This window comes from Cavia porcellus, unplaced genomic scaffold, assembly GCF_034190915.1.
Source record: "Cavia porcellus strain 051 isolate PalLab524CR breed Dunkin Hartley unplaced genomic scaffold, mCavPor4.1 scaffold_19, whole genome shotgun sequence".
Classification (NCBI taxonomy): domain Eukaryota; kingdom Metazoa; phylum Chordata; class Mammalia; order Rodentia; family Caviidae; genus Cavia; species Cavia porcellus.
In genome coordinates this window covers 67,131,369-67,147,379 of record NW_026947502.1, presented here as the reverse complement: position 1 = coordinate 67,147,379, position 16,011 = coordinate 67,131,369, and the positions used below count along the sequence as shown (strand labels likewise).

Here is a 16,011-nt window from a genome sequence, read left to right as displayed (position 1 = left end):
ATGTAGGAGTGATGCTATCACCATGTATCTGCATTTGCCCATATAGCTTAGGAGAGCAGATTTTAATGCTCTTCACTGTTATGTTGAAATAGGATAGAGCTGGGGAGGAGTCTAGGGAATTTGTAACTGGGAGAATGTGGAGGCTCTCAAGCTAATGTGTTCTCTTCAACTGCTGCCTTAATGATGCTCTGGTTTAGATTGACTTTGCTTCTTAAATTTGATTGAATCCAATTCTAATTGGATTGAACTTGCTATTTCTTGGGCTTTATGCCAACCAGCGGGTACCTTCATTTCCTTCCCAGGGACTTTTACGCCAGGGAAAAGAGGCCAGATTGACAGCTCACAATGTAGTTGGGAAGCTTCCTTGCTTCACTCCCGTCCCGATTTTGCTGCCGGGGAGTGGGCATGGACAGATACCAGCTCCTCCTTCTCCTGAACCTTATGGCCTTGGTCTTGCTGTATGGGAACAGAAATTTTGACAGCATTTCCCTCCTGAATCAAAGCAACTCTAAAAGCTGCCTTCCAGACCCCTCTGACTGTCTTCTTGCCCACATCTATTTGTGTTTTCTGTTCTTGTCCCTGGAGTGGGTTTGAGGTTGTAAGGAAATGAATTGCTAAGGGTTCACTTTAGCTTTTTTGGATGATTTTCCACATGGTTTAAGTTCTGATTATGAAGCATCTACCTATTCTCTTTTTGGAAATTGGGAGAACAGGTCAGGAATCTAGTTGGGCCAGTCCTGCTCTATAGCATGTGCCTTGCAGATGGAAAGCTTACCTTTTGTACCCCAGGGGAACTAAAATGAACACTCATAGAAAGAAAGATGAAGGGCGTGGATGACTCTGACTGTCCTTTCTGTATTTTGTCCTGTAGAGGAGAGATGTGACTGGGGGACAAAGAGGGCTGGAGAGGTGGTATAGCAGTGTCATGGCACGGGGCTCCTGTTGAGCAGAGGGCATAACCAGGCTGTGGCTAACAGAAGTTTGCTAAGGTTTCTCCCATAGAGCCCCACGCAGCAAGGGATATGCTGGGTGGGAGTGCATGGCTGTCTTTATCTTCTTCCCTGGATGCTAGCCATGGTCTGCTCTAGGGACTGCACTGATGAAGATGTGAAGCTCCAGCCCAAAGGGCTGTGCTGGGCACAGAGACTGAGCTGGCGAGACAATCAGTCACTGCTGAGGGATTTGTCATAAAGCAGGCACATATCTCTCATCAGCAATGGCCAGTGTGAAAAATGAGAGGCGGCGTGCAGGGCTGAGGGCTGGTGCACTGTCACCTAAAGCATGCACCAGGAGGAAACTGGAAAATCTGGTCAACACCAACCACTGAGGCTCTAGCCCCTCTCGTAAAACAAGTGATCTCCATCATTTGTGGCTCCTATACTTATAAATTTGTCTATTCCAAAATTTATTTGAAAGCCCCAAATCAATACTCATGGCACTTTCACAGTTATTTGTGGACACGCACAGAATGATTTAAAAAACATGTTACCAACTGAGGTCAAACAAGGTGACACTCTGCTTTATTGATTTCAGCTCTCATAATGTAAACAAGTGTCCTTTTCATAGTCTATGTAATGCCACATTTTTGCACTTTTTGCTGTTTAGGGTTGTCCCTAAACATAGTTATAAAATGCTGTCTAGTGTTCCCAAGGGCAAAAGTGTGTGATGTGCCTTACAGAGGAGTATATATGTCACACAGGCTTCATTCCTTCGTACATTACAGCGCTGTTGGCCACCAGTTCAGTGTCAGTGAACCCATGACAGGTAAGGTGTTTTAAACAGAAAACCTTACTAGGTAAGGTGTTTTAAACAGAAACACCTATAAAACCAAGTTATGTAATGGTTAGCTGAGACCAGAGTCTGGCAGGAACCTAGTCCTGTTTCCTCTAGATCAGTGAGTTGGTAGTTGCTAATTCAGTGTCCACAGCAACTTTAAAGGACACAAGTGCTGTGACAAATGGAAACTGGCTGCATGCGCTGCCACCCCTCAGCAGGTCATGTGTGCCTGGCCTTGGATCCTGCTCGCTGGGATATTTATTGTCTGGACTGTGGTGCCTCGGTCCAGTTGTAAATGCTTACTCATCAAGTCCCCTGCTTTTTGGGACCCCATTGCCCAGTGGGAAACAGGGTGGACTGTTCTCATGTGGGAGATCCTAGGCCTCCTCTCAACCAAAGGGCCATGTCTCAGGTTCCCTGTCTGTAATCATTAAAAAACAAAAGTAACTGGATCCCAGAGTGCAAACTTCTACCTGATTATGACTTTATGTGGAACTACAGGACTCTCACTGTCCTTGTTGTTATTTTAAACAGAAGAGGCTAGAAATTGAGACTTCTGGAGGGAAAAGTGATTGTAATCTGATTATTATCCATACAGATGCCAGCTCACAACCTGCACATGGTTGATGTGAGGATTCACAGCATGGCATGGAAACATTTTGAAAATACCCAAGAGTTGTATGCTCTTCTCATGGACTCTCTCTGGCCTTCAGAAGTAGATGCTCTGGGTACAGGAATGTTCCAGATGAACGATGGGACACCTAACCCTCTGGTGATCAAAGTCGTTGAATTTCTACCTTGTTAATGCACCTGTATGGAAATGTTGTTCTCTGCCTTCAAGAGAAGAACATGTCAAGCACAATTTAACCTTTGCTTAAGGACTGCTTATCCAATTGACGAGGATGGGTTTGTGTACTGGGCTATAACACAGTATCATCCTTAACTGTTGGATGTACGGTTCTAACCTGCCTCCCCGCTGCGCAAATGCCCCAGCCTGCAGTGCTTCTGGGCTGGTCCTGGTTCTCAAGACCAGAAAGAGGCGCAGGGCTGCTGGCCTCTGTGCTGATGAGCCTATACCTACCACTGAGGCTCCCAGGGGTGTCTATGTGGCTTCTTTCTGGGATTCTCTGTCCATGGGTTGCTTCTGCTGCCTGTCTTGCCCTTTGCCCTTAACTTTGACTTCTATCCTTCACCTTTCATTTCTTGCATGTAATTTACAAACATGGCATCAACCAGTCAGATGGGTGAGTAGACCACGAAGATTAGGGGCAAAGGCTATGGGTTCCCACTGCTTGGTACAGAGTTGTAATGTGTATTAAGTTAACCAATCTGCTGAAATGCCGAGCACCGAGGTTGGCACAGATTGGTAGCAACTGTTTATGCTGTCCTACTGCCGGTGAGTCTCAGGGGGCTCTGAAACACTTTTGAGTACTTCTGGAAAGTTGGCTTAATCAGAAGTCTGACTGACAGATAAGTGGATGTTTTGCTACATTCTTGGGGCGATGTCCCAATCAAGGATGTCCTGAGCAATCAAGCTTCCTATCGGAAGCCACTGTCGCTATATGGCTGGCCAACAGGAGCATGTGTACAGCTGTGTTTTGCACCCAGAGTGGCCAGCCCTTGGCAAACTATGAGAGGCCTCCCTAAGCCAGAAAGGACAGACATTTGCCCACAGACACCTCTTAGCTTGGGCAGAAGATCTAAGAGTGATTCTGGAGTTGCTGGGAGCAAAGAGGTGTTCTGGGAATGGTCCAACAGCTACTGGGTTGGGCTCCAGAAAAAAAGAAAAAAAAGGGGGCTGAGCTAAAGCTCAGCAGCGTAAGCGCCTGCCTTGCAAGCAGGCAGTCATGAGTTCGATCCCCGATACCGATAAAAAGGAAAAAGACAAAAAAACAAAAATATAACCTATTGTATGGATTCAAAGGTTCACCATTTCAAAGATCAAAGAACCTTAATGTTTCTCTTCTGTACCAACTAACATTTTTGAAACTTTTGGTGGCACATGGGAGGCTGAGGCAGGAGGATCACAAGTTTGAGCTCAGCCTGGGGAACTGAGCAACTTAGTGAGACCCTGTCTCAAAATTGAAACAAGAGGGTTGGGGATATAGCTCAGTATAAAGGTTCTGGGTTCATTCTCCAGTACCACAAAATAGCAAAAGCAAAACATTCAACATTTTTGACAACTACTAAGGTATTGAATGAGGTATTTTTACATATTTGATCTCACTTGGACTGAGCAAGACCAAGACACGGCTTCAAAATTCTTTTTCTCTCCCATCAGCAGCTGCTGTCTCTGATTTCTGTGCTTTGACAGAAAGGCCACTCCTCTGAGTGGGCGCGAGAACAGCTGTGGACAGGTGTTCTGCTCGTGGAGGGGCCTTGGGCTTGCCCTCATTCTCCATGTCAGACTCCCAGAAGAATCTTACTTGCTCCTATTTGATTCGTAATTTCTGGAGAAGAAAATGGAACTCCGTGTTTAAAGGTGAAAAGGTCCCTGTGTTGCTGCCCACGCTTACTCGACACCGTCTGCAGGCAGTGCTGGGAAGAGGGCAGTCAAGGCTGCCCCTGAATTCTGCTTCTGCTTGGCTGTTTGTCAGCAAAGTCACTGGACATCTCTGGCCTCACACTGCTTGTCTTTTAAAGCATTGATGATTGTATTCAGTCATGACAACCTGACAGGTGCCAGGCAAATACTAATCACGGCAGTGACTGCACCATTACTGAGTGCTTCCTGCATGTCAGTCACTATGCTAAGTATTTAATATGAAGGATCACATTCTGCTATCACAGTTACCTAGGAATTGGTGTTACCATTTTCATTTTGTCAGATGGGACACTAAAGTTTAAAGGTGAAGTTATAGCCAATCATCCTGTAACGTCAGCATTTGGGAGGCTGAGGCAGGAGGATTGCAAATTCAAGGCCAGCATGGACAACATAGCAAAAAATTGTCACACACACACACACACACACACACAAAAACCCCACAGGGGAAAAAATATAGTGAAGTTGACCCACATAATGGGTCCAGCAAGAGCAGAGCTGGAGGTTGGAGTCTTCAAAATTTTTGTCTCTAATTGTGAAAATAAGCTTGATTTTTTCCCTCCAGTTCTGTCCTTGGAGATCCATAAATAAACACAGGGCCATTTTCTTGTGTTGGAACACAAAAAAGAAAATCCTTCTAACCTTCTCAGTCAGGGTCTTCTATTATTTTATCACTTTTTATGCCTGAGAAAAAGCATGGTCCTGAGTGGCTTTGTTCTGGGAAAAAGTACAGTGCCATCTAGGGCTCTGATGTGCCATGAGCTGGGGAAAGGAGGAGGAAGGGCAGACTCTTCCCTTCACCTGATTCCCACAGGGAACCCTGCACACTGCCTTGCACCCAGCTGCCACAAGGGGTGGGAGCGGCTCTGCCCAGTGTAGGCACTGAATGGAAACTATCAGGACCCGCGCTCCTCATGCCTGGACATCCTCCAGTGTTAATGTGCTCACAGGCCTAGGAAAGACTCTCAAAGCAGGTGGCCTATTCCAAGCAGAGCAGGAAGAAGAACCCTCCCCCACCAACCACCAGGTAGCAAAGGCAGAAGATGGGGCAGCCGTGAGTGAGTCACCAGGAGCATTTAGGTGTCAGGCCTTGGCATGGCTGCTGTGGGTTGACGAAGAAGAAAATGGGGTAAGGACGCACCCTGAGTCCCCATGGTGGAAAGGTAGCTGTACTCAGAGCCACTTGGTGCCCCAGCTACATGCCATTCCATCACTTTTAATTCCATTGCACAATGGCAGAAATCAGACAAATTTTGTACTTGTAGCCAACTAGATAAATTTAAAGGAAAGCAAATTTTATCTCCTCTATTCCCAAATACCCTCTGCTTTGAAATGGTTAAGAGTCCTTTCCATTAAGTAAAGGAAATGCTAGTGATGGATTGCTCAGCCTAGGAATTAAAAATGAAGAGAATTAGACTTTTAGTCTACACTTGTTTATATCACTATGTCTATATATTCTTTTCCTCTCAGTGCTGGAGATCAAACTTGGGGCTCTGTGCACGCAAGGGGAATGCTCTACTATGGAGCTACACCCCAAATATACCAACCCTTCTTACGCTGCCATCCTTGCCACTGAATAAAGGTGGTCTGATATCTTTTCTACCAGCCTGCAAATAGAAACTGGTTCGAGATCAGGCAAGTACTTATCTACAAGGCAACTGTGTCTGTTTACAGCACACGGTATATGAATCCTCCCTCAGATTTTTGCTGCCAAGATTTCCTACTCAAAGTCTCACCTTGCTGCTCTTGTCAATAAGATACAAAAGAAGGACCTTGCCTAATTGTGCAGCTCCTTGGCGCTGAGGATCGGAGGAATCCACAGGAGAAAGGCAGGAGTGGGCATCTCTTCTCCATCGTCTACCAGTGATCTGGTGCATTAACCCTTTTCCCAGCCAGGCCATGGACATTCACTTTAAGGCTCCCAAGGTGACCCCTTATCCCAGGTTCATCAGAGCCAGAAAAAGAACAGAGCCAGGAGTAGCAGAAAGAATAAATAAAAATAAATGGAAAAATCAAGACCTTTTTCCTTGGTCCTGCTTACCCGCTAAGAACACCGAGAACCAAGTTAAGTACAAAAAATGACCCTATGATGATTAGTGTAACAAAATAGATCCAGGGCCAGTCCCTTCCTACGGCATCATTGACCTGGAAGAATGGAATGATAGTTAGTGAGGCACACACAGCAACCGAGCAGGGCCGAGCGCCCATCGCCGGCTCTCCAGCTGCTGACCAAGTAGCACTGGGACCGGGGATCCTCAGGGTGCAAATCAGAGGCCAAATAGCCTGCCCAGCCAATGGGCCAGAATTTGGGTTGAATGGAGACTTTATCTTTGGTTTTTCTGGGCCCGTTAGGTCCTGGCCCTGAGGATCTTGGGTTGCTCAAATGGGGCCCGGGACCTTGCTCAGCTGCACTGTAAAGAGCATGTAGAAACAGTCAGCTTACCCGCTCAACACACCGAGAACCAGATTTAGAACGAAAAAGGATCCAAAGATGACCAGACTGACAAAATACACCCAGGGTAACTCATAGCCCATAGCGTCCTGCATCTGGAAAGATGAAGGAAAGTTAGGAAGGAAAGAAAGCAGAATTGAATTACAGTAAAGAAGGAGGTGGAAAGGTGTGGACAGAGCTGCAGCAGAAAAACTGGGCTGACCTCAGCTTTCATTTAGGTGGATTAGAGTCCATCACTGCCGTGGGCATGATCTCTATTCAGAGTCATTCCTGTCACTGTGATCCGGCTGGGCAGGGCCTGTGTCAGCTGTCTCAGGAGGAATCTTGCTGGCTCTCTGTTGTTTTATGTTCCAGAAAAGAAAAATTTCTCCCCTGTTTTGTGTTCACTTGTCTAAGAAGGTGGGTCACCTAGGAAACAATTCTTTCAGGCTGGATGGGATTAGATCCCATGGGTGTAGGTAGCATACATCTTCCACTGTACCCAGAGGCACGGTGCCCTCGGTATCTGGAGCTGGTCAGCTTTGACTGACAGAGCTGGAGACCGAAGCTTTACAGGATGTTTGAGAAAGGAGGTCTTCCTACCATGCCACCTGGGCCACGCCCAGGATCTGGAAGCTGAGCCTCAGTGCCTGGCGTGCTCTACTGGCCATACGTGGGAAGGCAGCTCTGGTGGTTTATGTATTTGCACAGAGGGACCTGTCCCTATCATCACAGCCTCCATGGAACCGGCTCTTAACTTGAAATGGGGCCCTATAACTCACAGGACGATGGAGAAGCTCCAGGGTAGCACAAACCCCCAGAGGTTTGCGGCAGTGATGTGCCTGAGCTGACTCGTATGGACTGCAGAGGGCTTGCTGTGTCTCCTCCCAACTCTTTCCAACATCATGTTCCTCTGACTTGGTCATGGTGGAAGTATTTACACCATAGAAATGGGCAAAGGCACGCTGCACAGCAGGGTTTCTCCCACAGAGAAAATTTATTCTGATTTTGTTTCTCAAAGGTATTTCTTCTGTTACACTAAGTTTCTGAGTAGACTAAGTATCGTTTAATCCAAGTGTTCTAGGAAATGAGCCCAGCAGTGTCTTTGTGAAGTTAGTTTATAAAACCTAAATTTCTAAGAATCAAGCTTCCTGGATGATTTACATCAATGGTCCTCCAAGGATAGCCCCATGCACAGACAGCAGCATCAGCAGCTTCAGGACCTTGGTAGAAATGTGCATATTCTGGTCCCACCTGGAACTGGGGTTTTCAAAAGCCCCACGAGTGACTCCACTGTACACTGAAGTGTAAGACCACTGATCTACACCAGTCTTTTCAAACTGTAATTCACCACATCATGGCCACCATGCTACAATCTTGAGTACCACAGTGTAGTTCAAAATGAGGTCTCAAGATCCTTGGTACCAGTATTGTTTGCAGAATTGACAAAGCAGATTCCTGGGCCCTGTATCCCCACATATCTATTTTGGCTCATAAATCTGTGCTATAATCACCCCAAGTGATTCTAAGGTGTACTAAGTTTGATAACCACTGTTGAGATTTCTACTCCATATGCCTCAAAGGAGTTACAAGTGTGCTGGGATACTAAGGTCCTCAGCCCTCAGGACTTTCACAATCTGAACAACTTTATCTGTTAACTGAAGTGGGCTGATAAACATAATGTTCTTTTGTGTGCTGTAATAAAAAAGACTGAGAAGTAGTGAGAGCCCCACCTCGTCTGATTGAAGTGTTACCTCCCAATATGTTCCTTACAGATCCATTAATACATGACTGTTATCACTGTGTTTTGGTTGGAGAATTCTACCAAATGTAGTCAGAGTGCATAGTGCAAACATTGTGCCTGCTGATCACTGATCTGGACCGAGTGAGGAAGAGAAGGGTTCCTAACATGTGTCTCCTTAAGCATGTCACAATTCAGTGTGAATTTATCGGGCACTGTCATTCCACACACTCCGTCCTACTCCCTCAGAGCATGTTTCATTTTATAACTGTGTAATTCAGTTTTTCATTACATTAATTATTCACTGTTTGCCTTCTACACCAGAAGGTAAGCTGCTCCAGGACAGGTGGCTTTTCTCTGTTTTGTTCTCTGGGGAGTCCCACAAACCTCAACAGTGCCTTGCATGGGGCAGGTAGGCAGTAAACTAGAGTGAGTGAATTTAAAATGTGCCGTGCTGCATACAAGAAGCCCTTGCTGGCAGCAGCGAATGGAAAGAGCAAGTATAAAGACAAGGCAGCAAATGCAGTTGGAGGAGGAAGTCGGAAAGTGACTGCCCGAGGCTGAGCGAGCCAGGGCAGATCAGGAGGATCCCGTGAGCTTCACATGCAGTCACTGCACCCAGAGCCCGTGAGAGCCCGGGAGGGGACCAGGGGTTTCCTAGGAACTTGGCCGTTGTTAAAAATAGAGCATCCAGCTGTAAAGCCTTCCTGACTGTGGGATGGAGGATTTTCTCAGTGGTGGAACTACTAAAATATCCAGCGAACAGCAGCTGCTAGGCAAGGCGGGGCCTTAATGTGGGACACTGTCCCCACCACAGGAAGCCTGGACGCTTTCCTTCAGCCAGAGGAACTACTGGAACCAAGACAGTAAAGGAAAGCAGACCAGCAGGGGACATTCAGTAAATCTTCACCACCTGGACAAGGAACACAAAACCACACCAAGGCAAGCCGGGGGAGCAGGTTTGGTGATGTGAGGCTAGAGAGGGGACAGGGGACTGTGTGGCACAGCCCTGATGGTCTGCATGCCTCACAGAACCACGAGGACCGTAAGGTGACTCCTTGCTTCCTCTCAGTACTGGTCATGTTAGAATCTATCTTTGTCTACCAAGTGTTTATGGAGCACCTTTAACATGTGAGACGCTGGTTTTGTGCTGACTCTGTGTTACACCAAATGCAATGGAAAACAGAGAAAAACAGCCCTGAGGTAGGGTCCCAGGTATCTGCTAATGAAGGGTTTCTGTGGAAACCTGGAGCCAGGTCATGTGTGTTCTTTTAGCATTTCCTCTCTAGATGACATCCTGCTAATAAGGGGTACAAGTGATCCTCTCCTTTCCTTCTAAATGACTGCTTCTTTTTTTTGGTGATGATCAGTGGTCAGAAAAAGCACATGAACACTGCAGACTCACCAGACACATGGACATTCACATCACTTTCAGTATATAAGCCCAAACTGCATGGGCTAACTGATGTCCATACCTGGACCCTGTGTTACTGGCCTGCTCTGGTCACCAATTGGTGTTTGTTCTACACAAAATCCTCAGGAGAGCTCTCCCTACATGTAGGCAAGGGGATCTTTGGCAGCAGCGGAAGTCTGTTCCAGGCATGTTCCCTCCTCTGTTCCTGGATCACAGATCTTTTTGGCAGGACAGGTGGAAGAGCCAGGCCCAGGTATACCTGGTCACCCTGGCAGCGCTGCTCCCAGAGCCAGGGCAGATGGCAAGTGGGAGTGAAGGCTGCTTGGGGCTCCAGCCTCCCTGGAATGGAACCTTCCCATGCTGGTTCCTAAACCTGGTGAACATGTAAAACCACAGCCCTCCTGGCCACACAAACCCAGGAGCTCTGGTGACTCCCTTAGGCCCTTGATTAACTCAGGCTTCTTTTCCTCTGTGCCACACAAAGACAGGTGGCTTCAGCATCACTACAGACCTCAAGTGGAAGGAGTTACACATGAGAAGGTCACTGTCCTATGGACAAGCAGACCACGTAGAGAAAAAAATGGTTTTTGCTTTCCTGTTGCTCTACATTTCTGCTTTGGTCCCTTTCTTGGTTACAGGCTAGTAATTTTAGAGATTCAAGGTAGGGAACAGCAGATGAGGGATGGGAGGATGGACAGATAAGAGATTAAGGAGCTTCCAAGGTGGTCCTTATGCTGCTTCTGCCTCGTGAGCAGTGCTCAGCAACCCCCGAGGTGACGCTCTCATCTGCCTGGCTCAGGTCTGAAGGTCAGGTTCCCCCTTTTTTCCCTCTTTGCTCTGGGCTGTCTATTTCTGGGGCAGACTGGGTAGAGAGCACACAGTGCTGGGTGGCTCTGAAGTAGGGTGACGCCTGGAGAGATGAGACCGATGACTTAAATCAGCTGAAATGAAGCTATTAAAAAGAGGAAGAATAAAAATCATATCTTAAAAATGAATCAGACTGCTGACACCCTTATTCAGAGGTGGAAAAAAGGTAAGTCTTCTCAGACCATGAAGCTAGACGGAAGGAAGCTATGTGGCCTCCCTAAGGAAGGCCCGGAGCCACTCTCTGCAGCCACCAGGGCCTGGCCCAGGACCTAACAAGATGACCCCTGCCTTTGATGACACACAGCTTCCTAGTCCAGGAATCTGGGACACAAAGACAGCAGTGAAAGAAAAATCCCTCTGAAGCTAGAGTCTCATTCCTTGAAGGAGACTTATGCCTTAAATTGTCAAATTCACCACTCATTTTTCCCCAAAAAGAAAAGAGGAGTGACACCTCCCTGCTTATCCTCAAAGGCCTGCTTCGATCCCCTTTCCTCATGTTTTCACATACGTGGCTTCTGTGGTACGAACACTGGGCATCCAGAAAGGCTACGTAGCTGCATAGGTGCTGATGGGCCGTTTGCCAACAAAGGCAGGATGTATAAGCCCATAAAAGTGACAGGGCTTTCCACAGAGGCTCATTAGAGGACACGATCTGCCCCCAGTAAATCAGTCAGTAAGTCAGCCCAGATCAGGGGCTTGATGCGTTGGTGACTTTGTGACCTGTGTCACCTTGCTTGTTAGGACACGAATGTTCACCTCTGGGTCACTGAGTGAGCAGCAAGTAAGAAAACAGTCTCAGCTGACTCTCTTCTACCCCTGCACTTGTCCAGGGTGGTTCACCAGAGACTCATGAGTGTCTCAAAGCACAAAAGCAAGCCAACCTTCCAACTCCTCTGTGCGCTAAAACGCCCCTGAAGCCGGATGGGACCATGCACCGACATCATGTGGAGGCTAGCAGTTGGAAAGGAGGGACGGACCCTAGGCATATGTGCAGGGGTCCGTCCCATGTGCTGGCTCCCAGTCAGAGTGGGTGGCAGAAGTGAATGGGGTCCAGTCTGATGCCTGTTGCTGCATGATAGTGGCCTTCAGACCCTGTGGGTCAGAACACTTCAGGGTCATCCGGCTGTCTCTTGAGGGAATCAAAAACCCAAGTTATTCTGGTATCCCGAATGATTCTATAAAGTAGCTTTCCTTAAACACAGGTGCCTGGTCTTGGACTCTTTGTCTAGTTCACGGCCAGCAAAATCCCACTCCTTGTGGCCTACCCTGCTGGTCTGTGTTCTGAACAGCTCTTCTGGCTCTGTATAACTGATCCCTGTACCTCTCTGGTTAGGTCCTGATCCTGGAGGGAATGCCTTCCTTTCTGGCCCCCATTTTACCCCATGCTGCTAAGCCTGGGAACATAGCAAATGCTCAGCAAATGTACATTAAATTGAATTATTGAATAGAAGCACTTATCTAATGAAGTAGAACCAAAGAAATTAATGAATGAAGGCCTGCTAAACTCTTCCTTGCTGTGTTTAATAAACTTCCAGCTGATGGTTTAGCTCATGGACACTATTTTAAACAGGGTGGATTGTGGAGAAACCCAGTCTAAGTGAGTGATGGACAGAGGCAGCTTATAAATTGAGGGCCAGCCCCTTAAGGAGGCACTAAACTGTCCTTCTGACCCTCTTCAAGTGAATTCTGGGTAATGTGAGGATTTTGCTTTCAGTTCTTGCTTTAGGATAACTGTTCAGTCATCAGTAGAGCTGGGCTCCTTTGCTTCTACTTTTTGCTGCCTTGATTCTGGTTCTATATTATATAGTAGAATAACGTGGCTTTTTGAAAGCAAAGTGGAGTGGAAAAAATATGGTTATAATGTCCAAATCCATCCTTTTGGTATGCAAAAGACTTGTTATAATTGAGGAAATTAGCAGTATGTGAGTTGTGTGAGTGTGTGTGTGTGTGTGTGTGTGTGAACTCTGCAGGAATATCTTCTCTGCACATGTACCAAGGTTGACTTATGGAGCTTACAGTGTATCAAATTTTTAAATGTTTAGACTTTGGTTCATACTGTCCCTGGCTGGCTGACCAGGTATTACAGATTCCAGGTAGCATAGGTGGCGTTATTTGTGATTTTAATTTTTCTCGTTTGTCATTTCTCCTTAAGTATTCTTTCTAAGCTTGTATTTGAGCTCAGCTTTTAATTTGTAAAAGATCAGTAGAAGTAAAGATTGTGGAGAAACCCAGGTAGGGGCAGTAGGTGGCGTCAGGGAGAGCCACCAAGTCTTACTGAACTCTCACTGAACCAAGTTCTTACTAATCTGCAGCCTCTGGGAAAAGGGCATAGGTAAAAGAAGGGTTGAAAGCATATTGTTCAGCCCGTGGGGACATCACTCAGTGCGGGGGGGGGGAGCACTGTTCAAGTACTGCGTGACCAAATTTGGTTTTATTTTTAATTCATTCACTGTCAAACTCATAAGAATGAAATACAACAATGAATGCCAGGCTTGAGACCATCCCAATGGGAGGCAGGGGCTGCCATGTGTCAATGGTCACTTCCGTGTTCCTGTCTACCCCAGGCTGTACCTGGTGACTGAGTTAACTGCTCCTTTAATGCTTTAATGACATGCTCTCTTCCCCGCAGACTTGTACCCAGGTGTTCTGTAGTTCAGAAGAAGCCCAGCACTGAAGCTTTTATTTGTCACTGTCCTTGAAAACTGAACTGCTCCTTCTCCGGTCCTCAAAATTTGTGTTTTGGACTTGAAGGGAAATACATTCTTCAGAGTGGAAGACACTAGTTCCCCTTTCCCCATGGAAACTATCAGCTTAGACTGGTAAATCTAATGCACCATAGCAGCACTATGTAGATTCAGTAGGTTAGGTTTCTAAGGCTTTTTGCCCTCCCGTGTAGGCATCAGGATGACCTGAGACCTTTTCCATAATGCATATACTGAGGTCTTGATGTAGGAACTTCTAACTCATGGCTTGGTGGCAAGTTGGAGTATTTGTATATTAAATGATATTACAATATGCTGAGTTGTGAGAGTCTGTGGGTTAGAGATAGAGGCCTAGAGGCCGGAAGGAGGAATACTGACAGGAAAGAAAGGAAGGAGGAGGAAGGAAGAAGGGCAGAAACGGTCACAGAAAGGGCAAAGCAATTAGAGAACTTGTCTGATGGCAGGAGCATTGGGCTGGAAGGTGCTTCTACCATGAAGGACAAAGCAAGAAGCTCTATCTCAGTTTTCAGTGTGTATGTGCATGTGTGTATTGCTGTGCGTGCACACACACACACACACACACACACACACACACACACACACATCACATGCCATTTGAGAAAAGTGCTGGGGAAATCAGAGTGAGGCACATCCCACAGGCTTGGGATCATTCCTTCACCTCTGACAGTTTTTCCATTCCCAGCATAGGCTGTATCACCCCCTTCCACCAGGGGACAAAGCACAACACAGCTGCTGAAAATTGTTAGTTGCAGTGTGTGTTTCTTCCCAGTCCCCGCGCTGGCTGTCACAATGACAGTTATTTCTTTGGGTCACATCTGGCTGGTGGGGTATCAATGACTTTTGGTGAGGGAGAGGAAGGGAGTAATAAAGGAAGATCACAAAAATACATCAGGGCCATAAGCAAAGTAAATTATATGTGTTCCACCCTACCGACACCTACCCGTCCCCTGCAACCCTACCCTCGGTTTGATGCCATGGTAGGCTTCTCCATAGCAACTGAAGGCATGGGTTTGGAGCGCATGTTATCAAGCTCCAGAGCTCAATGCAGTCATAGAGACTGTGGCCCTCGGCAGAAACTTGCTATTTGCAGAGAGATGCTTCTGTCTTTGGCTGACCACAGGAGCTCACTCAAGGTAGAAAGATCAGGTAAGGTCTTTGGGAATTTGATCTTCCTCATTAAGTAGATAAATTTGCCTAAGTGTAATTTAACATTCAGATCTTCTCTTTGTCTTACAAATTACACAAAACCAAGTTCTTACCGAGCATAAGAAACATCCCAATGTTTCATTTTACTCTGAGGCAGAGTCAGTTGTCTCTCTTGAGAGTGCCTATTCGAGCAACTCTGCTGTGGCATGGCTCCCAGGTACACCATTACTCACCCTAGAACTTAGTTTGCTTTCTAGACTGAGCTTCTTAGGCTGAACTGACCCCTGTTTCAACTGAATCCTCAGTGCCTAGGAGCACCCATGATATGCAGGAACCTGAAATAAATGTTTGTTGGGTACAAAGTATCCAGACAACCTTCAAGCAAGTCATCTACAGAGAGGTACAAAGTTCAGAGCAATGCTGGGCTTTGGCATGTTGATTATCATGTAAAAACTGGGCAAAGATAAGTTTTAAATCATTAGGACGTAGTGTTTATAAAAATTTTTTAGAACCTATAATACTGTGCATCGCACCTCTGTACTGTTACAAAACTTTTCCTTCTGATTCCGGAGGAAGTCAACACCTCTCTTGGCACTATTTCTTCTCTATCTGGCAGCTCTGCTGGGCAGGAGGCATTCGCTTCCCGCAACTCTTCCCAGTGCGAGTCTGTAGACTGTGTTCTCTAAACTGCCTCTTGGGTTGTTTTCACAATGGCCAAATAGATTTAACTATTTGGAGAACTCTGGGAAAGATGGTATTTTCAAGATTGGCAATGTGCTTTATATACCCAAATTCTGGAGAACAGCACTGAATTCTGGCAAGTCACTTCTCATGCTGAAATAGAGACACAACAAAGAGTATATTTTTCTGGAGACTTTACAAATTATGGACCTGAGTCTGCCAGAATGTAGAATGCTCAAATACGATGTGTGCATTTGCGAATTTGGCACTGTGAGGGCTCAGAGGTCTGCAAAGTAGTGACTGCTGCTGGAAAATAAGAGGAGTATTTTAAACGTGAAAGAAAATATACTATGGGTGAGTTGGCACTCAAAAGGTGCATTTTCTAAGTATGCATCACTTAACCAGTCAAGTGTTTTGTTAACAGGGAAAACAATGACAATACACTTGTCTGATGGACCATTCTATTGTTAAGATAAGATTAATATGAGCAATAAAAATATAATAGCATGCCACAATGCTACACAATTTAGTAGAAATGGGTTCTTTATAGAGGCTCTTTTTAGATTAGAAGACCAGCACTGATTTTCTCTTTAGCCCCAAGAATTCATCATCTGGCCCTGTAGCTCTCTCTTTAGGAAGGAGGTAGGAAAAAGGAATGGGCCAAAGGGACTCTCAAGTGGGACAAGAGTT

At 46.2% G+C, this 16,011-nt stretch overlaps 1 protein-coding gene across 1 annotated transcript in view; it reads right to left on the bottom strand.

Annotated features, from left to right (window-relative positions):
* The window catches only part of Cacna1c (calcium voltage-gated channel subunit alpha1 C), a gene marked incomplete at its 5' end in the record, with an annotated part of 685,364 nt that overhangs the window by 175,758 nt on the left and 493,595 nt on the right, over window positions 1–16,011 (bottom strand). Inside the window, 1 exon segment of the mRNA NM_001172923.1 lies at window positions 6,762–6,865. Coding sequence (NP_001166394.1) covers window positions 6,762–6,865 — 104 coding nt within the window.